General features: G+C 41.0%; 1 protein-coding gene across 1 annotated transcript in view; it reads left to right on the plus strand.

Annotated features, from left to right (window-relative positions):
* Positions 1-22,321, plus strand: part of LOC110213411 (SET domain bifurcated histone lysine methyltransferase 2) — an 86,683-nt gene that overhangs the window by 31,641 nt on the left and 32,721 nt on the right. Inside the window, exons 12-16 of the mRNA XM_020993764.2 lie at positions 2,930-3,026; positions 5,107-5,444; positions 7,460-7,548; positions 8,324-8,438; positions 11,096-11,273. Of these exons, the coding sequence (XP_020849423.2) occupies positions 2,930-3,026; positions 5,107-5,444; positions 7,460-7,548; positions 8,324-8,438; positions 11,096-11,273 (817 nt within the window). The remainder of the gene's footprint in view (positions 1-2,929; positions 3,027-5,106; positions 5,445-7,459; positions 7,549-8,323; positions 8,439-11,095; positions 11,274-22,321) is intronic.

The following is a 22,321-nucleotide window of genomic DNA, read 5'->3' on the forward strand; positions in this document are numbered from 1 at the left end:
TCTGTTAGGTCCTAAGGACAAATAGTAAGCCTAAGACTGAGACTCTGGCCTCAAGGAGTTTCTGTTCTACAGACAGGGATATGTATATACAAATAAATGAATGCAAAGTAGTGTCAGGAGGGAGAGAGCACTTAACATGGGGTGGGGGGGCAGGGAAGGCTTCACTTAGGAGGTGGCGCCTGAGCTGAGCCTTGAGGGAAGTGAAGGATTCTAAGTAGCTGTGAAACAGGAGTCCATTCCGAGTTTGGGAGTCAGCCTCTGTCAAGGGAACATAGTATGTGAAGTGACCTAATGGGAATGAAGTCTGGAAAGCCAGGTGAGAGCTGCATACTACAGGGCTTTCTGGGAGAAGCTGAGGATGTTTTATTTTACCCTAGAGGTAATAGGGAGCCACTGAAACTTTCAAGTACAAGACTGACATGATCATACTTGGCAGCTGTGGGAGGATGGATTGGAGAAGGGAGGGACTAAAATTAGGGAGACCCATGGCAAGGTGGAAGAAGGGAGAATTTCTGGGAAGAAATTTCAACTTCACTCCACTGAAACTGCTCTCTCCAAAGTTACTAGTGATCTCTTAACTGATAAATTCAGTGCCCTTTTCTCAGTCCTTCGTCCTCTTGACCCCTCTTCAGCCTTTGACACTATTGATGACCCTTCTCCTTGATATTCTTTTCTCTCTAGGATTTTGTGACACTTTGTTTTCCTCATTTTCCTCCTCCCTGACTACCAATTTTCTAGTCTTCTTACATGTTACAGCCCCCTCACCCCTACCTCCCATCCCTCCATGTAATCTTTGATCCAGTTATACTGACCTCCTTGCTGTGCCCCAAACAAGATATGCCATCTCTTGGTTTGGGGCATTCTCACTGCCTGTCACCTATGCCTTCAGTGCTCTCCCTCCTCATCTCCCGGTTTCCCAGGCCTCCTTCAAGTCCCAGCTAAAATCCCATTTTCTGTAAACCTTCTTAATTCTAGTATCCTATGTATATTTTCTTCATACGTCCTTATTTGGGTGTTGTCTTCTCCATTAGACTGAGCTCCTGAAGAGCAGGGACTTTGGGGGCAGCTAGATGGTGCAGTGGCTAGCACACAGATCCTAAAGTCAGGAAGACCTGAGTTCAAATCCAACCTCAGACACCTGATACTTACTAGCTGTGTAACCCTGGGCAAGTCACCCATTGCCTAGCCCCCCCCAAAAAAAGAGAGCGTAGGGACTCTCTTTTGCCTTTCTTTATATCCCAAGTGCTTAGCATAGTGGCTAGTGCGTTGTAGGCTCTCAATAAATGCTTCTTTATTGACTGACTCTTGGAAATGTGCACCTGGATGCCCCATAGGCATCTCAAACTCAACACAGAACTCAGTATTTTACCATCAATTCACTCCTCTTCCTGTTTCAATCAAAGGTACCACCATCCTTTCAGCCACCCACGTTCTCACCACCTGGGTCATGTTTGACCTTCTCCCATCCCCAGTCAGTTGCCACATCCTGTCAGTTCTATCTATCTATCGTGCATCTTTTTTCTTATCTTCATTCACACAACTTTCACTCTAGTTCAGGTTTTCATCACCCATTGACTACACCATTATACTTATTTCCTAATTAGTCTCCCACAGTCCAGTCTCTTTCAACCCATCCTCCACACAGCTGCCAAATTGATAGACCTAAAACATAAATCTGATCATGTCACTCTCCTGTTTAAGATGTATTAATGGCTCCCTGTGGCCTCTAAGATAAAATCCAGGACCCTCTCTTTAGCATTTCAAGCCCTTTATAGTCTGGCTGGAGCCACCTGTGTAGAATAATTTCATGTGACTCCCCCTTAGGCTCTCTCTGTTCTAGTCAAGCTTGCCTCCCAACCTTTCCCCATATAGGAGATTCTGTCTCCTGCTTCTGGGCATTTACAGAGGTTGTGTCCCATGTAGAGAATGCTCTCTCTCCTCGCCTCTGCCTCTTTGGAACCTCAAGGTCTCTTTAACTCAGGTACCACCACCACCACAATGCCTTTCCTGACTGTTGCCATTGTAAGTGTCTAGTTCCCTCTCCCACCCAGTGCAATCTAAACTCCTTGAAGGCAAGGGAGTTTTAGGGAATATTTTGTTTTGGTCTTTGTGTCTTTTGCATCTAGCACAGTGCCTGGCATGTATTAGGTGCTTATTGTATTGAATTGAAGCTCACTTGGCATTTTGATTTTTCCTTCTCTCTACAGAGATCATGTAATCCCTTCTTGATTTAAATTCTTTATAGACAGCAGGGGTTACTTCAGTCACTTAATATAATATTTATTGACTTGACTTTATTTGAACTTCTGCAGTGCCCAAATATACAAAAATGTACCTTCCAGAATATTATCGGTCTCAGGCTCTCTCCTTTAAACATATGTTGTCATTACAATGTCAAGTGGCATTTGCCCATACGGTGTCTAAATGAAGCGGGCAGATCCTTTAACTCGACTCCTCAAAGTAGGAGCAGGGGGAGCAAGCAGCAGTGGTCATCCCTGGTGTTCCCAGCTGCTAAAGAAAAATGTGCTGTACTAGTGATTTAAGGGGGAAAACTTTTCCCCTGAGGGTAACTGGAATATTGCGAATGTGGACAGAAGTCTTTTCTTTATTTAAAAGCATTATAGTACTGGCTCTTGGCATCTGCACAGTCATTAGTAGCTCTTGTCTCAGACAGTACAGGAAAACAGAACCCAGCATAGGGTTGTGCAGGAAATCTGGGGTTTGGCTATTTTTTTGATGTATCTCCTGGCTGTGGTCAGGCAATTATTCTACCCCCTATACCACCTTGGGGGTGAAATGAAAAACTAAGCTGGTTAAGACTAATCTTGAAATTCGCTTGGAAAAGTTTTAAATGCTAATTGCCTCTCTCCCAGGAAAGTAAATGTATGAGCCTTCCTTTTTCTTTCTTTCTTTCTTTTTTTTTTTAAAGGGAATTGTCACCCTGGAGTGTAGTATAAGCTCAGAAGAGGAGGATGAAGCTCAGTCAATGGAAGTCCAACCAACCCCCAATACCAACGAAAAGAAAAGTAGGATGTTCTTTTGCTCCTGATCTCTTACCTGTTTTTAATCTAACTTTGAGTCATCGGTCCCTTTTTTTCATTGCTCTTAGACACTGTAAAAAACATGCTATCAAGCCTGGGAGTTACAACTAATCTAGTAGCTACAGACACCTGATGGGACCTGGTCCTCCAGTGTCAGGATTGCTAGAAGAAATTCGACAGTGGAACCTTCAAAAGTGTCAGGCAAAAGCAGCTCATTTCCAGCTCTTTTCCTGGGCCTGGAAACCTTGGGATAGAAGAGTCCCTTTTGGTTCCATAGTTGAATTGGAGCATGGTTCTGGAGGGTAAGCAGTGCTCCTAAGAGAGCTGCGCCCCTCCTGAGCCTTTTGCTAGCCTCAGGCCAAAACATTGCCACACCCTGCTCGTTGTCTCCAGAGAGCTCTAGATGATAGAGTCACAGACCTATTACTGGAAAGGACTTGAGGGCCAACAGCTGATAGGCACCATTCATTAAAAAAGTACTTGGCTCCCATATTTATCAGTTCCTATCAAGTTTAATGTATGGAGCCACATGAAAAACTCTGATTTTCATGACAGGAATCAGACTGGTTATCACCATCCTATAGGATTCCCTGAGAATCCACTACTAAAATGAATAGTCATTGCTATACCCCTTTATCTTCTAAGGGCTTTGGTTTGGGAGGTAGGACAGCTTCTGAGGCTATAGCATGTTGAAGGAGAAAGTACTAGAAAGGCAAATATTATTTCTAAGCCCATTAATTAACTTTTAACTTATTTCACTGGTAGGTTCATTCATATTGTACATTTTCAGGACTTTTTCTTTGGAATGCTCTTGAGCTTCATGGACAGTGCATGATTGAAATATTAATACATTCAGGAACAGCAGACAGCAGCAACGTGATTAAAGCATAACCATAACTGAAGAAAAAGGATCAATTTAAAGAGAGAAATTGAGATGTTTTAAAAGAGAAAAATTAATAATACTCTTTATGCCATTTAAGTTGCAAAGGAGATTTTCTCCTTTGCCTAAAAAGAATGTTTAATTTTTCTGCTTCCCTGCTGCTCAAGAACTTTTTCTTCAGTGGACCCATGATCTCATCAGTGTGGGCACTCCCTCCCATCTACACCTTGTCATCCTATGTGATTCTCGTCCACACATATACATAGAGAGTCCACCACATGCACTGGAAGCCTCCTCATGGGTCTTTTGACATTGCACAGGTTTACTTTGGTTGGTGGATGAGGCAGCATCCGTACTACTACTTTTGTATTCCTTTAAAAGGCACAAGCAGTGACTAATCTGCCAACTGAGACCCAAAACAATAAACATACTATAAAAATATGTGGCTTCATCAGTCTTAATAATAGATATGTCCACTGAAACTGCTGCCAGCCTCTCTTTGCCCTTAGTAGATGGTCCTTTCAAGTTGCTGTGCCAGAATAGTTAGTTGCTGTCTGACTAATGGGGGTGGTTTCTCTGACCTTCATCAGTTTGGTCTTCAGATGACGCACACACAGTCCATCCATCCGCTGGCCTGTGCTTAGAGGTTTTGCTGGCTTGGTAGAACCTAGCAGAACTCACACTTTCTTGGCTTAGTATCAAGGATCCCAGGATCACCAGTACATCATCTTGAGGCATTGGAAGAGCAATAGTCACGTAACCCATACGAGTGCAGATGTTGCTGCCATGAGCAGCCACCCTGTTAGCATTCTCCTGCCTCACAGTGCTTATCTCAGGGCCTCTTTGGAAGCCTGCAGCATTACATGCAAACAGCTGCTTCTAAAACTATGTGTTGTATCCCTCCCCCTCGAGGGCAGGGAATGTTTCATTTTTGTCTGTGTACCACCAATGTCTAGCGTATAGTAGGCACTTAAATGTTTTAAAGATTAAATTGAATTGCTGCAGCTATTAAAGAGTGCTGCCCATCCATGCCAGAAGCTAATTCCACATTTGAAGAAAAAAAAGCAGTTGTCTAGGGAGATGAATTTGAATCCATAACCAAGAATGTGTGCAGTTTTAGGATTACAGTATTCATGCCAGTGCTGTTCTTCAGCCAAACCTTAAAAGTTCTGACATTTCTCTTAGGGGAGTCAAGCTGCCCTGGTGAAAATTCCAAAGACAAGCTGTTGCCCAACTGTATACTACTGGATAACCATCATTGTAAAGAAGAAAGTCTAGTAGAAAACACGTGTGATCAGGCGGCCTCAGTGTGTGATATGAGTGGGATAAAGGAATGTGAGGTTCAGGAGCAAGTCTCCCAAGAGGAAAGAATGCTGGAGAGGCAAAATCAAGAAATCCTTTGTGATGAAGAGTCACTCTCTGAAACCCAAATCGCTGTGTCAGAGTCGATGAAGAAACTTCATGAAAATAGCATTTACTTGTTGGATGCTACTAAAGAAGGAAACGTGGGTCGCTTCCTGAATGTAAGTATACACGCTGACGTGAGGTGTAGGCCACAGTCCACTGGCTGGCGTGGACGGCCTCTCGTCACGTGGGCGGTAGAGGGGACTCTGGTTCAGCTCTGGCCTGGACTTGATGGTCCTGGGGTCCTTTCCGTGCTTTGAGCTCTGATTCCTAACAAACAGCATCAACACAAAGCTGACTTGTGCTTTTGGATTTTTTTTTTAATAAGATCAGAGGAAAACATATTTAATTTAGAGAAGGGGTGTAGGAAGATTCAGAGATTACTGAAAGATTTCACAAGATTGAAGTTACTCACAAAAAGAATTTCAATATTAGACTCATCTAGGCTGGAATACAGGGTGATTTTCTCTCTGAAGTGCTATTCATTAAAACATAATGTAAAACTCTCTGAGTTTATTAAGGGATATGTCTTACGTAGAGTTAGGGGAAGGACTGAGTTGTGTAATTTCCTGTTTATCCTAACTTCAGTTTGAATTATGTCTATAGCTGTGCTATCGGTAAGATTCTTCCTCGTTGTCATAATAAAAATAGCTCTTATTTATATGCCACTCTAAGGTTTACAAAATGTTTTCTTCACCACAACCCTATAACATCAGTAACCATTTAACAGATGAGAAAACTGAGGTGCAGAGAAGTTAAGTCACTTGCCCAGGATCACAGTTTTTGATTTTTTTTTTGAGGGGGAGGTGGTCTTTAGGGTCACTGGTTATGTAGTACTTTAAAGTTTACGAATACTTTCCTCCTAGCTACCCTGTGATGTAGGATACATTTGTCATGAAACTATATCCCTTAGCATTGGTAGAGTGAGGGACAAGGACCTTTCACCTGTTTTTGTGTGACCAATGAGCTAAGAATGGTTTTTATATTTTAAAATTAAGTTTTATTATGTTTAAAAGTAAAAATCATTCTTAGCTTGTGGCCAGTGGGCCAGATTCAGCCTTCAGGCTGCAGTTTTGCTGACCCCTGGACGAGAAGATCCTTTTTTTCCTAGTGGAATTTTCCCTTTTGAAGTCATCCAGGATAAGTTTGTCACATTGGCTTCAAATGTCAGCTTTGTCTACCTTGGATTATATATGCAGAATAATTTTACAAAAATGCACAAATTGAGCTTTTCCCTTCAATGTGAAAGGAATGAATGTATTTGCCAAGTTCAGTTCTACCTGCCATGATCAGAAACTCACTTAGTAAGATGAGGGTGGAATCTTCCTACCCACTTTCCCCTCTCAGCATCATCATAATAATAATAGCTGGCATTTACATAGTACTATAGGTTTTGCAAACCACTTCACATCCAGTATCTCCTTTGACCTTCACAACAAACTACCCTGTGAGGGAGATACCTTATTATCCCCATTTCATAGAAGCTGAGGGAGGATAAATGACTTGGGCAGTGAGATGACATAGTAAATGTTGAAGGTGGGATTTAAATGTAAGGCTCTTTCACACCAAATCTGACCATGCTGCCCCTCCAGGCGTGGCCATGGTAGGCATCAAGCTGTGTACTTCTGTGATCTTACTACCCAGCTGTTATGATTCAGGTTGGCTAAATTCAAGGGAAATTATAACGCGCGTGATCTAGGCAAAGTGTTTTGTACCTCTCCCAGCAGCCAGGTAGCCTTATGTAGTGGGGAGAATGTTTAGCATTGAGACAGCCAAGAGCCAGGATGCTTGCAAAGGAACAAGAACAGGCCTTCCTTCCTGCCCGTTCCCCAGTGATATGTATCAGCATGTGTGAGGACACCTAGGACTCCTATCCTTATTTGCCAGAGGGTTGCTCTGGACTCCTTAGGTTCAGATTTTTCCATCTGAAATAACCAAACCATCAACAGAAACTAATGAAATTGGAGCACTTGGTCCACAGTAAAAGAAAGAAGAAAGAAAGAAAGAAAGGAATAAACTTTGAAAACCAAATTATGCTCTGGTGCTTTTAAAGAAAAAACCTTTGAGTCTTCTAATTCTTTTTAATCTGTATTATATTTCAGATCTTTTTGTGTTGTTGTTTTTGTTTTTACAGCATAGTTGTAACCCAAATCTCTTCGTGCAGAATGTTTTTGTGGAGACACATGACAGAAATTTTCCATGGGTGGCATTCTTTACAAAAAGGTTTGAATTTAATTTTGCTTATGTAGGAGGAAAACATAAGAGGCATGACCTTAAAACAACCACAAAAAAATGACAGGTTCTTTATGTCCTTAGAACAAAGGTATACTTGGCCCCTTTGTCTATTTTTTATTACCTAACATTATTCCTATTCAGTGCAATTCTGAATTATTGACATATTGGTTCTGATGCTGTCCTGGGTCACAAGTATGAACACCTGGTTCAAATAAAATGTAACCCAGAAAGTTAAATGTTATAGAAGTCAAAAGATCTCATGTAACAATATAGTCCTTTCCTGATCTGCATGCTTTGGCTACTTATCTAGGTCTTCATTCCTCAAAACCTCTATTCAACTAATTATGAGTTATATCATAACTGATTTTTTTTATTGATTTAAAATTTTTTTCAGTTACAAAGTAACTGGTCTTCCTAACAGACTATTTTAAACATTTTAAACAAGGCATATGGAAAATAGTTGTGAAAAGGGTTAATGGGATATATATACCTCTACATAATGATTTATATAGAGCATTTCCCTGATAATAGATGGTAAGCATCTGTGAGGGCAAGGACTGTCATTTTTCTATTCTTATCACTAACATCTAGCACAATGCCTTATACAAAAAGTTACATTTGTTAAATTGTTGAATAATACAAAACAAAATTCCATCGTGTATGACTGCTGTTCATGGTGGGTGGGTGGGGGGATGTATGCGTGTTTCTTTGTTTCTTCATTTAATTTATTTATTTATTTGCTTGTTTGTTTATTGCTTTTTAGGCATGTGAAGGCAGGAACAGAACTCACTTGGGATTATGGTTATGAAGCTGGAAGTATACCTGAGAAAGAGATTCCTTGTCAATGTGGCTTTCACACTTGTAGAAAAAGAATATTATGAACAAGCATTTTGTGTATGCTAATGTCATTTAGTACAAGTTAAGGAAAGAACTATACAAAATACCCCCTAATTAATAGTGCATGCACCATCAAGAAAATTGTCTTAAGAATTCCGCTCTGGGGGGAGGTTAGGATTTTTTTTCTCATTTCTTAAGTGTAATTTAGGAATCCTGCAGTAAAAATAACATAGAAACACAGCAGAAAGTGGACAAATAGATATAGAGATAGGTTCTTTACTACCATTCAGCTTTTGAATAAGTAGGGTGGAAGTAATGGTTTTGTATGGTAGGAATATTAACATAAAATTTATTCATTGTTTTTAATATGAATGTATTTAAGGAAGCATATGTCACTGAAAGATTCTTCTGTCTCTTATTCCTGTTTTTTAGGAATATTTGTTTTTGGCTCATGCCCCACAGGCGCCGAACTTCACATCTTCTTGGTCCTTATAACTTAAATTATGACAGATCTGTCTGGACATGACATAAAAGCTTTATTTGTAGGGGAAATGGAAACTATATGGTAGAACAAAAGTAAAATAAGACCTCACTATTTCTGACTGTGTAGAACTCAGCCTGAATTCTAGGATACTTTTAAGGAAATGTTTCTATTACTGCTTTGTTTTCATCAACTGGGAATTTAATAATAAACTTGCCTGGTTGAGGACCTTGAACCACCTTCTTTGCACAACTAACTTCCCTTTTGAACCTATCAAAAAGCTTCACATTTCCCTTAACACATTACAGTAAAACAAATATTGATTAGTCTGCCTGTTGTTTGCAGTGTGCTGCATACTAGGGAAGACATAATTTAGGTAAGATTCAACCACTTCCCTTAGACATCTGTGGGGAGGAAGTCATGCCTAGAGAAAGGGAAGGATATTGCAAAGGGATTCCTGAAAGAGGCTGCATTTCAGTTGGACTTCAAAGGAATGGTAAGGATTCCATAAAGAGAAAGGTCATTCCAAGCTGTGACCTGAGCAGTAGCATGGCATCAGAGGAATATGTGTTTGGGGTAATAGGGTAATACAGTTGCCTAGTTTGAGTGGAGTGCAGACTGGAGAAGGGTGATAGAAGTCCAAAAGAGAACGTTTATGGAGGGCCTCGAACGCTGGGCAGAGCAGCTTAAATTTTACTCAGGAGTCAGAAAGCAGCTATTGGAGATTTTTTAGCAGAGGGGCTAAATGACCAGTGTCAGTCAAGTGACTGTTCTGAGCCTTTTTCATTAAAAAGACAAAACTCTGGGCTTAGCTCTGTACTCACCTTCCAGTATATATTAAAGCCTGTAGCATTTGCTTCAAATATACTAAATCTTCCTTCCCCTCTTCAAGACTTTGCCCAGGTTACCACCTTTATGCATGCGCTCCTTCCTTTAAAACTGCAGCTCAAGGCACATCTGCCCAAGCTTTCCTCTGATTGACCCTACTTCTAAGAAATTGTAACAGCTGACATTTGTGTAATGCTTTAAGGTTTGCAAAGCACTTTACATGCATTATTTCATTTGATTTTTACATCAACCCTGTCAGGTAAGTGATGCAGCTATTATTAGCCTCATTTTACAGATGAGGATACTGAGGCTGAGAAGTCAAGCGACTTGCCCAGGGTTGTACAGCTAATGAGGCAATATTTGAGATCCCAGCTTTGGTATAAACCACCCTTAATCCCTGACTTCGGTATCAACTTTTTAAAAAAGTATTTCTATGATTTGTGCATATTTCGTTAATTACGTTTTGTCTCATCTGTTCTGTTACACTGTAAGCTCTTTGAGGGCAGGGATGGTGTCTAATACTTACTATGTACCCCCACACATAAACTGTATGGTGCTGTGTGTTGTACCCTATGGGTGCTCAAATAAATAACTTGTTACCAGTCGACAGATGGACTCATGACTGATCAGTTTTGCTTAGGATGAACACGGAGTCGTTTCCCACCAAACACTGCCCCCAGAGCTCCAGTTTGGTCTGGGGAGATTATCACTCCAAGCACACCTATTAACTCTAAGCCCGGTCACCCACACAACACATATGTTACCCCCAAAAGGAAGCAAAGGACCAGGGGTCTGAATCAAGGCGAGTAGGGATATCGCGGTAGAGGTCATCTCCTTCCTTATCTGTTTGACAGGTGAGGAAATTGAAGCTCAGAGATATAAAGTGCTTTCCCGTGGTCACCTGCAACAGAAGGCATTTGAACCAAATCCCCCAACTCCTCCCAAGTCCAGTGTGCATCCACTGCATCCCATATCCCTAATGGCAAGAATGAAAAATGATATTGGTGCGGATGTTATATTAAAGGAATGTTTGGTTTGTTTCGGTTTTTTACCAAACCTTTTTTTTAATCTTTGTTAAAAGTAGAGAGAAAAGGGGAGGGAGAAGGGATGCAGAGGAATCCAGATGATGTGAATCCAACATAGAAATAAAAATAATTGAAAAAAAAAAGTTCTTGTTCGGGGTGGGGAGGACCTGAGCCCTGGAAGCGTCCAGCCCTGGTGGTCTGGGCTCACTGGAATCCAGCAGGGCTGGTTTCGGCGGAGTGGAAAGTCCTGCAGGCAGAAAACCGACATTCCACCAGGTCCAGCCCTCAAAAAGAAAACGAAACTCAACCCCTACTGCTGAATGAGGAATAGAAACTGAGCTGGTACAACCCTTCAGCATGACGGGGTAGACGCCAAGGGCTGCAGGGGCTGGCTTACGGGAGAGGAGGGGCTTGGAGAGCCTCTGGACGCCCCACCTGGTCCTGCTTTGACCCAAAGCCTTTCCCGCCCTGCGATCTCTCCCAGAGCCAGACGGGCCCAGGCTGCTGGTCAATTATGAACGAGGCCCTGAGAGACCCCGCTGGTAAGTACCACTGCTGACCCAAACGGGGATCGACAAAGAGAGTTCCCCTGCTTCCCCCGCACGCACTCACACACGTCTTCAGTCCGAAAAAGGCGTGTCCAGGCCAGGGGGAAGGAGGGGAAGAGCCACTCCTTCCTTCCTTGGAGAGCTGAAGTTAGGGACTAAGCTAACCTCTAGAATTTAGCCCCGATGACCCTTACATGTCCCACCCGCTCTTTTTAAAAAAATATTAAGCATTATTTTTTCTCTTTTCCCTCTCATCCCCCCCAAAAAAAGGGGAAAACATTTTTATAAAAAAATATGTGTTAGTTAAGCAAAACATTCCCACATTGCCATATCCAAAAATATGTCTCATTCTGAAACCCGAGCCCAGACTGTCAGGAAGTGGGGGGCATCAGTCAATAAACATTTATTAAGCACTTACTGTGTGCCAGGCACCTGGATAACTATTTTCTCTGGCAGTCTGCAACTAGCATCCGTTATTTCTCTGTCAAGGGACAGATAGCTTGCTTCATCAGCAGCTCTCCAAAGTTGTGATTGTCCTTTTGTTATTGCAAAAACTTTAAAAAGTATTTTTTTAAAAAAGAAAAGAAAAGAAAGACTTTAAATGCAATCCACATGCAGAGAAAGAACTACAGAGTCTGAAAGCAAATCAAAACGTACTATTTTCTGTTTTTTGTTTGTTTTTTGTTCTTTTCTTTCTCGTGGTTTTTCCCTTTTGTTCTGATGCTTCTTTTACAACATGACGAATACAGAAATATGTTTAAGGTGATTGTACATGTATAGCCTGTATCAGATTATGTGCCGTCTTGGGGGGGGGTTAGAATTTAAAATCTTATAAAAGTGAATGTTGGAAACTAAAAATTACTTGATTTTTAAAAAGAAGGGAAAAAGCATCTGATTCTATAAAATTTTTTTTAAAAGGCTCAAAATTGTTTTTCTGTAGTTGTAGCTCCCTGGCAATGTAGTTCCCTGGTAATAGCAATGGAGGAAACAAAAGTTCAAATTTCCTGGTCTGGAAAATAACTCAATGTGGTTTTTTTCTTGTATTTTCTCATAAGAATACAGTCTGGTGCATTTTCTAGAACATTTTGGGGGTCGGTTTTGGGTTTGGTTTTTTTTTAGGTTGGGGTGAGAAGTGTTGCTCACTATACTTTTTCCTTCTAGTCCACCATCTTAGACTAGATATTCTTAAGCTGCCTCCCAGCTTTAAACTCTATGATCCTGTTTCTTTGTTAGGCTACACCACGGTAACTTGAAATGCTTTTACATCACCTATATTTCTCATATTCCTGTTAGGACCACTTATTTCTAAATAGCACGGTCCTGCAAGTAGATAGAATAAGCTTATTGACCAAGGGTTTTCATAAACTATAGGAGAGAATCCCAGTTTGTTGAACAATATTTGACTTTCTTGAGTTGCTTGTGGTGTTTTTCCTACATAATTTGGCAAACACTACTTGAGAGCCTGGGGGTGTCCACAAGGATTCCACTGTGAGGGCCAGGGAAGAGGGAGCAAATTTACACTGAATACAGATACCAGTAAGTCAGGAGTATCTGGTACAGTAGAAAGATCACAGGTTCTGGAGTCAGAGAACCTAGATGCAAATAATTCCTCTGATATGTGACTCTTACAAGTCGCATAATCTCCCTGGGCCTCTTCCTCTTCTCATCTGTAAAGTGAGTGGGTTGGAATAGATCAGTGGAGTCAAAGTCAAATAGAAATGGAGTCCTGTAGCCTCACTTTGGCTTAAAAAAATGCAAAGTAACATTAGGTTGCATTGTATTTTTATTTGTTTTGTTTAACATTTCCCAATTATATTCTCATCTGATTCTTGGGGCAGCTGGTAGTTTTACCAGCTGGCGGGCAAGCTGGGAGTTTGACACCTCAGGATAGAGGACCTCAGGGGTCTCTTTCACCTCCAGTTAAGACCTATGATCTTCTAAGTAAATACAAAGTAATTTAAGGCAGAAGAGAACATGAATGCTGAGAGGATTGGCAAAGGCAGAAGCTAGCCCCTGACCAGAGCCTTAGAAGGAAATTAAAAATTGTAAAAGAAAGAAGTAAGAACAGAGAGCCCATGCAAAGGCAAAGAAAAGAGAAATGACAGGTAGAACCAAGATGGCAGAATAAAAGCAGGGATTCACCTGAGCTTTCCCCCCAAACCCATCCAAATAGCTTTAAATAATGACTCTAAACAAATTCTAGAGCAGCAGAACCCACAAAAAAACAGAGTGAAACAATTTTCTAGCACAAGACAACTTAGAAGGTGGGCAGGAAAGGTCTGTTGTAGCAGAGTGAGAGAGAAGGCAGAGTCCAGCTCAGGCCTCTCCAGCACAGACCTGGCCCCACCAAACCTGGAGCAGGCCTCAGGGTGACTGAATCAGTGGCAGCAGTGGGTTTCTAGACCTCTCAGCCCACAGACACCAAAAACAACTTAGAAAGTCATCCAGAAAGGTCTGTAGCACACGGGTGAGAGTGAAGCCCGGTCCAGTGCAGGCTGCCCCAGCACAGGCCTAGCCCCAGCAAACTAGGAGCAGGCGTTGTGAGCCACTGAATCTGCAGCAGTGGCAGCAACTGCTTCTGGAGCTCTCAGCCCATAGAAGATCCAGGTGGAAGTCCTGGGCGGCAGTCCCAGGGCAAGGAGGAGCACTAGCGCACCAGAGCTTGTGGCCACGGTGGGAGGAGGGACCCTCATCACAGTTCCAGGGCAGAAAAGAGTGCCTATGGTCACTCACAGACCAGAGCACAGGCCAGGAGAGTAGTAAACACCTTTCCTTAGGCCATACCCCCTAGGAAGAATAGAATACTTACAAATCCCTAGAAGTGTCTCTGAAAACAGCTACACAAAACCCCTGAAGGTTGGGACAGTGCACTCTCCCCTCTGGAAGAACAGCCCTACTTTAACAAACAGCTAGAAGTCAAGTAATAGGCTGTGGAAGTGAACAAGTAAGAGAAAAAAATTCTGACCACAGACAGTTACTATAGTGATAAGAAAGATCAAAACACACAAGAAAGATCAAAGCTCCTGCGTCCAAAGCCTCCAAGAAAAATGTGTATTGGGCTCAGGTCATGAAGAGCTCAAAAAAGGTTTTGTTTGCTTTGGTTTTTTTGGCTAGGCAGTGGGGTTAAGTGACTTGCCCAGGGTCACACAGCTAGTAAGTGTTATGTGTCTGAGGCCAGATTTAAACTCAGGTTCTCCTGAGTGCAGGGCCGGTGCTCTATCCACTGCACCACCTAGCTGCCCCTTCAAAAAAGACTTTGAAAATCAAGTAAGAGAGGTAGAGGAAAAACTGAGAAGAGAAATAAGGGTGATGCAAAAAAAAATAATGAAAAACAAGTCAACAATTTGATAAAGGAGACACAAAAAAATACTGAAGAAAATAATCCCTTAAAATCAGACTAGGCGGGGGTGGGGAACCTGCTGCCTCCAGGCCACATGTGGCCCTCTGGGTCCTCAAGTGCCACCCTTTGACTGAATCCAAACTTTACAGAACAAATCCTGTAAAACTTGGACCTAGTCAAATGGCTGCACCCAAGGATCTAGAAGGCCACACATCATGGCCCTGAGGCTACAAGTTCCTCACCCCTGGAATAGGCCAAATGGTAAAAGAGGTCCAAAAGGCCAATGAAGAGAAGAATGCCTTGAAAAGCAGGATTAGCCAAATGGAAAGAGAGGCACGAAATTTCACTGAAGAAAAAAACTCCTTAAAAAATAGAATCAGCCAAATGGAAAAGGAGGTTACAAAAACTCAGTGAAGAAAATAATTACTTAAAAATTAGAATTGAGCAAATGGAAGCTAATGACTTTATGAAAAAATCAAGAAACAATAAAACCAAACCAAAAGAATGAAAAATAGAAGACAATGTGAAATATCTCATTGGAAAAACAACTGACCTGGAAAATAGATCCAGGAGAGAGAATTTTGGGGGGGTAGGCAGTGGGATTAAGTGACTTGCCCAGGGTCACACAGCTAGTAAGTGTCGAGTGTCTGAGGCTGGATTTGAACTCAGGTCCTCCTCACTCCACAGCCAGTGCTCCATCCACTGCACCACCTTAGCTGCCCCCAGAAGAGATAATTTTAAAATTGGACTATGTGAAAGCCATGATAAAAAAAAAAAGAGAGAGAGGGCCTAGACATCATCTTTCAAGAAATTATTAAGGAAAAATGCCCTGATATTCTAGAACCAGAAGGTAAAATAGAAATTGATAAAAATCCACTCATCATCTCTTGAAAGAGATCTCAAATGACAATTCCTAGTAATATTACAGCCAAATTCCAGAGCTTCCAGGTCAAGGGAAAAATATGGCAAGCAGTCAGAAAGAAACAATTCAAGTATGGTAGAGCCACAGTCAGGATAACACAAGATTTATCAGTTTCTGTACATTAAAGGATCAGAGGGCTTGGAATATGATATTCTGGAAGGCAAAGGAGCTAGGATTACAACCAAGAATCACCTACCTAGCAAAACTGAGTATAATCCTTCAGGGGGAAAAATGGATATTCAATGAAACAGAGGACTTTCAAGCCTTCTTGATGAAAAGACCAGAGCTGAATAAAAAATTTGACTTTCAAATACAAAATTCAAGAGAAGCATAAAAAGGGAAACAGGAAAGGGAAATCATAAGGCACTTAATAAGGTTAAACTGTTTATATTTCTACATGGAAAGATGATACTTGTGATGATACTTGTAACTTATAAGAACTTTCTCATTATTAGGGCAGTTAGGAGTATATATAGACAGAGGGCACAGGTATGAATTGAATATTAAGGGATGATATCTAAAAACAAAATTAATGGGTGAGAAGAAATGTACTGGGAGAAAGGAAAAGAGAGAGGTAGACTGGGATACATTATTTCACATAAAAGAGGCAAGAAAAAGCTTTTACGGTAGAGGGGTTGCGCGGGGAGGGGAAGTGAGCGAACCTTACTCTCATCAGAATTGGCTCAGAGAGGGAATAACATACACACTCAACTGGGTACAGAAATCTATCTTACCCTACAGGAAAGTAGGAGGGGAAGAGGATAAGAGGGTTGATAGAAGGGAGGGGAGATTGGGGAGGGATTAGTCAGAAGCAAAACACTTTTGAGGAGGGAGAGGGTGAAGAGAGAGAGATAATAGAATGAATGTCAGTGGGGGGAATAGAATGGAGGGAAATACAATTAGCAATACTAACTGAAAAAAATTTGAAGCAAGTTTCTCTGATAAAGGCCTCATTTCTCAAACACCTAGAGAACCGAATCAATTTTATAAAAATAAAGTCATTCCCCAATTGATAAATGATTGAAATATATGAATAGTTTTCAGATGAAGTAATCAAAGCTATCTTTAGCCATATGAACAAATACTCTAACTCACTACTGATTGGAGAAGTGCAAATTAAAACAATTCTGAGATGTTACCTCCATACCTATTAGATCAGCTAACAGGACAGAAAAAGAAAATGATCAGTATTGGAGGGGATGTAGGAAAAGTGAGACATTAATGCACTGTTGGTAGAGTTACGAACTGATTCAACCATTCTGTAGAGCAATTTGGAACTATGCCCAAAGGGCTATAAAACCATTTATACACTTTGACCTAGCAGTACCACTACTAGGTCTGTATCCCAAAAGAAATAAAAAAACAAAAAGGAAAAGGACCTATATGTACAAAAATATTTGTAGCAGTTCTTTTCTGGGGGCAAAGAATTAGAAATTGAAGGGATGCCCATCAATTGGGGAATGGCTGAACAAATTGTGATATGTGATTACAATAACAACAACAATCTATTATGTTATAAAAATGATGAACAGGATGCTCTCAGAAAAACCTGGAGAGACTCACATGGGCTGATGCAAAGTGAATTGTACTGTGTATAAAATAGTAGCAATATTCTAAGATGATCAGCTGTGAATGACTTAGCTATTCTCAGCAATACAATAATCCAAGACAGCTCTGAAGGACTTATGATGAAAAATGCTATGCATCCCCAGAGAAATAATTGATAGTGTCTGAATACAGATTGAAACATACTTTTTAAACTTTATTTTTCTTGAGGGTTTTTTGGGAGAGTCTATGTTCTCTTTTACAACATGACTTACGGAAATGTTTTGCATGACTGTACATGTATAACATATATCAAAATACCTACCTTCTCAATAGAGTAAGGGGTGGGGAGGGAGGAAGGGAGAGAATTTGGAACTCAAAGTTTTAAAAAACAAATGTTAAAAATTGTTTTTACATGTAACTGGGGAAAAATAAAATACTAAAATAAATAAATTTTTAAAAAGGCATTTTCTGGAAAAAAAGAAGAGAAATGACATCAATTTTGGGAAAATGTTAGATTGGGACAGTAGGACAGTTTAACAGTGACAGAAAGGAAATAATATGAAATAAGTCTGAGAATATATAAGTTGAAGCCACATAGAGGAGGGAGTGGAGAGAGAAAAGAGGTCAGGTGGTTTTAAATGCCTGGCTGAAAATTATGTATTTTATGCAGTGAATCCCCCCATGTGCTCCATGATCTAGTGACAGTAACCTCCTTGAAGTTCTCAAACAATATACTCCATCTCTTGACTATCATTTTTCACTGGCTTGTCCCCCATGCTTTGGAATATTCTTTCTCCTCATCACCTCTTGGATTTCCTGTCTTCCTTCAAGTCTCATCTAAAATATCACCTTCTATAGGAAGCATTTACTAATACCCCTTAACTCTAGTGCCTTCCCTCAGCTGATTATTCCCAATTTATCCTGTACATAGTTGTTGGTATATTGTCTCCCACACTGGACTGTGAACTCCTTGAGAGCAACGACTATCTTGTACATTTCTTTGTATGCCCAGTGCACAGAGCCAGGCACATAGTAGTCTCTTAGAAAATGTTTATTGGCCGATAGGGAGACCAGTTAGGAGGCTGTTAGACTAATTCAGGTAATAGGCAATACCCAAACCAGGATACTCAAGGTAGACCCCAAGGTGGTAATTCTGTATCTCTTTCCCCCTGGAAAGCCTCAGGTTCCCTTAAAAACCTGAAGTCTTTTCCTTCTGTTCACTAGGAAAGTCTGTTAACTTTTCTTTGTTTAAAAAGTTTACTTTGGGGGCCGCTAGGTGCTGCAGTGGATAGAGCACCGACCGTGAAGTCAGCAGGACCTGAGTTCAAATCCGGTCTCAGACAAAACACTTGACACTTACTAACTATGTGATCCTGGGCAAGTCACTTAACCCCAATTGCCTAAAAACAAACAAACAAACAAAAAAACAAAACACAAAAATAAAAAGTTTACTTTGTATTTTTAATCAATAGTTTAGGTGGTAGGTTTGTGAGTGGAGAGGAGACTTATGTAAGAAGGAATTATTGACTGATTAATGAGCAAAATGAAAGCTTCTTGAGGGCAGCAAATATCTTGTGTTTTCGCATTTGTATCTCTAGTACCTGTTATAGGACCCACCACATAGTAGATACTTTAAAAATGATTCTTGATCAAAAAAAAAAAAGAAGAAAGCTGAAAATATAGGAAGAGGCTAAGTTATAAAGAACTTTAAATAACAGTTTATATTTGGTCTTAGAGGTAACAAGTAAGAGCTGAAGGACTTAGAGAAAATTTCATGAAGGACATGTTATCTGAACTGAGCCTTGAAGGAAAATGGGAAATGTGACCCAGATCTCCAGAGCTTCTTGGTGATTATTAGGCAAATGGCTTCACCTGTAGAGATGAATATTTGGAAAATGATAATTGCCCTAGGTTAGGATGAGGTCCCTCACTAAAGGAATCTAGCACTATACCAAGAAAAGTCATTGAAAGGCTAAGCCTCAAGGGCATTAGCTTGCTGAGATGACCCTGATCTCCCACCACCTGCCTGAAAGGTGCCAGGCCTGGGGTCCCAAGAGAGCAGTACTGGGGAGGCTTTTATCATTTCTAGGGTAAGGGTCTGTGTTCGCCCTGAAAGAACACAACAATATCCCAGCCAAGGATCACAGCTGAAGCTGGAGGAGGTGGAAACTAGCTTCCAGTGAGACCTATCCTACAGCGCTACAGGAGGGAAGGCCACATGGAGCTGGGATCCAGGGCCAAAGCATGAATGAGGCAGCCGCCATAATGATCAGGGCTGAAACTGGGAAAGAAGCTTTTGGGGCAGATGCTGGGTGATGGTGTCAGAGGGACAGTGTAGAAGTGGCATCTCTACTCACAATGTCACAGCCAAATGTGGGTCCTTGTCACCTTTCACTTGTGGTCCTATAATCACCTTCTAACTTGTCTCCCTTCTTTCCAGTCTCCAGTTTCTCCTTTTTTCTTCTCTTCTCCTACCTTTCCTTTTCTCTCCCATACCCTCTCCTGTCTCTCTCCCTTTCCTTTTTCGCTCTAGTCCCTTCTCAACTCACTTTCCCTTTACTATAGACCCCAAGGTGGAAATTCTGTTTCTTTTTTCCTCTTGGAAAGCCCCAGGTTGCCTTAAAAAACCTGAAGTCTTTTTCTTCTGTTCATTAGGAAAGCCTGTTAACTTTTGTTTGTTTAAAAAGCTTTGTCTGTACAGACACTGCTAACCACAGGAAAAATTTTGTTAAAGAACTATAGATCCTTATGTTACAACTTCCCAGAATAAAACATGTTTATACAAGGAAACTCACCGAAGTAATGAATCACTGGCAGGGGGGTAGGGGATGAAGGGTGGTGGGACAGAGCAGGAGTGAGGGACGCTGGGAAATAAAAGTGGCTGAACCAGCCTGGTACCTTTGCCCCTCTACTACTGCTATACAAATACACTGTCAGTACATCCAGAATAAATATAAGGTAGTTGAAGGAGGGAGGGAAGGACAGCAGGAGCTGCTGGGTCAGAAAAAGCTTCATGTAAAAAAAGTAATCTGTATCTTGAAGGAAGGAAGGGTTTCAGTGAGGTGAGGTGAGGTAAGGAAGGAGAACATTGCTGAAAGCTGATGCAAAGCAGGGAGATGGGAGGAGATTGGAGATGGATTGCCACGAGTGACGGACGGTGAGGACAGTTTGGCTACATCCTAGAGTGCGGGAAGGAGAGTAACGTATGATGAGACTAGAAAGTTAGGTTGGAGCAGGGTTGTGAAGGGCTTTAAAAACAAAACAGTGCTTTATATGTATTTAAAAAAAAATTTTTTTTGCTTTATATATATTTTAAAGTTAAATTGTTTCAGTGAACCAAAATTACCTTTCTCTCCTTCCCACCTCTCTACCCTTTTCTCGCACTACCAAATGAAAAACAAAGTAAAGCGTATGGAACAAATATATATAGTCTGGCGAAACAAATTCCTACATTGGCCACGTCCCAAAAGTGTCTGTCTCATTCTGGATACCTCTCTGGTATGTGGTAATGTGTGACATGTTTTCTCTTCAGTCATCTGGGCTAGAGCTGTATTATTCTGCAGACCAGAGTTCTCAAGTTTCTCTAAGCTGTTACTCTTTATAATGTCACCATTTTATAAACTGTTCTTCTGGTTCTGGTCACTTCACTTGGCAGCAGTTCATACAGGTTTTCCTGAAAAGTATTCTTTTCTTTTGTTCTTACAGCACATTTGAGCTGTATGAGGCAGTCACAAAGGACCAATTCCTCTGGTGGGAGGGCTTGCTAAGCCCTTTTCAGGGCTTCCCACCCACCTTTGGTGTCTACATTTTACTCAATTTTCAATTGCGGTTCCAACAGGCTGTAGCATGCACAGCAGCCACACCCTAGTGAAACGGTCTCAGCAGATGGGCTAACCCAAGTTGAGGGTAACACATCAGTGAGGCAGGGGGCACATGAAGTATGTAGAAACTTTCCCTAGAGGAATGAGCAGATAAGAACAATGTATTGCAATGGCTGTGAAGGTGGCTGAAGCAGGTGCTGTGGAGTGCTTAGAGCTTGGGCAGACATTGAGCACATCACGGTCATCCACTGCATCTTGGCCCATTGTCTCGTCCTGGCTTTCGTCTTGCCACTGGACTTCCATGACTGGAAGAGAGAGTGAGGCTGACGACTTTGTGCAACTCTGCCTCACTTCAATCCAATTCATGCACAGGTGAAGACATCACCTGTAATCTACTACTTTAACCCAGCCTCGCGATGTTATTGGTACTCTTTGAAAGTGAAGGACAAACAATAACAGCACAATAGTATTCCATTATATCATCCATCATAACTTCCTGTTATTGTCATTCAGTTGTTTTTCAGTTGTGTCCAACTCTTCATGACACCATTTGGGGATTTCTTGGCAAGGATACTGGAGTGATTTGCCATTTCCTTCTCCAGCTCATTTCACAAATGAGGAAGCTGAGGCAACACACTTGCCCAGGGTCACACAGCTATTAAGTGTCTGAGGCCAGATTTGAACTCAGGAAGATGAGTCTTCCTGACTCAAGGCCTGGAGTTCTATCCACTGTCCACCTAATTGCCCAGTAATTTCTTTAGCCATTCCCCAATTGAAGAGTATCTTCTTTGCCACCACAAAAAGAGTTGTAATAAATAATATATACATAAGAGTCTTTTTCCTCTTTTTTTTTTTTGGTCTTTACCCTTAGTAACTGTATTGTCAAGTCAATAGGTATGCACAATTTAGTAGATTTGGTGGTATAGTTCCAAAATGCTTTCCAGGATGCCTGTACCGACTCACAGTTCCACCAGCAATGCTTTAATATACCTTTCCTCCCAGCTCCCTCAGAATTTGTCATTTTCTTTTTTTTTTTGTCAATTTTGCCAATCTGATGGGTATGAGGTTTTAATTTTCATTTCTTTAATTGTTTATTAGTGATTTAGAGCATCATTTTATAGTACTTTTTATAGCTTGGATTTCTTCCTCTGAAAACCATCTATTCACATTCTTTAACCATTTACCAATTGGGGAATGACTTGTTATACATTTCAATCCGTTCACTATATAGCTCAGAAATGAGATTTTTATCAGGGAAACTTGCAAAGATGCTTTGCCTCTCACTCCCCTCATTTACTTGCTTCTCTTCTAATTTTAGCTGCATTGGTTTTGTTTGTATAAAAAAAAAATTTAATTTTAGGTAATCAAAATTATTCATTTTACTTTCTGTGATCATCTCTTTCTCTTGTTT

Source organism: Phascolarctos cinereus, unplaced genomic scaffold, assembly GCF_003287225.1.
Source record: "Phascolarctos cinereus isolate Bilbo 61053 unplaced genomic scaffold, phaCin_HiC Scaffold_726;HRSCAF=1367, whole genome shotgun sequence".
In the NCBI taxonomy this organism is placed as follows: domain Eukaryota; kingdom Metazoa; phylum Chordata; class Mammalia; order Diprotodontia; family Phascolarctidae; genus Phascolarctos; species Phascolarctos cinereus.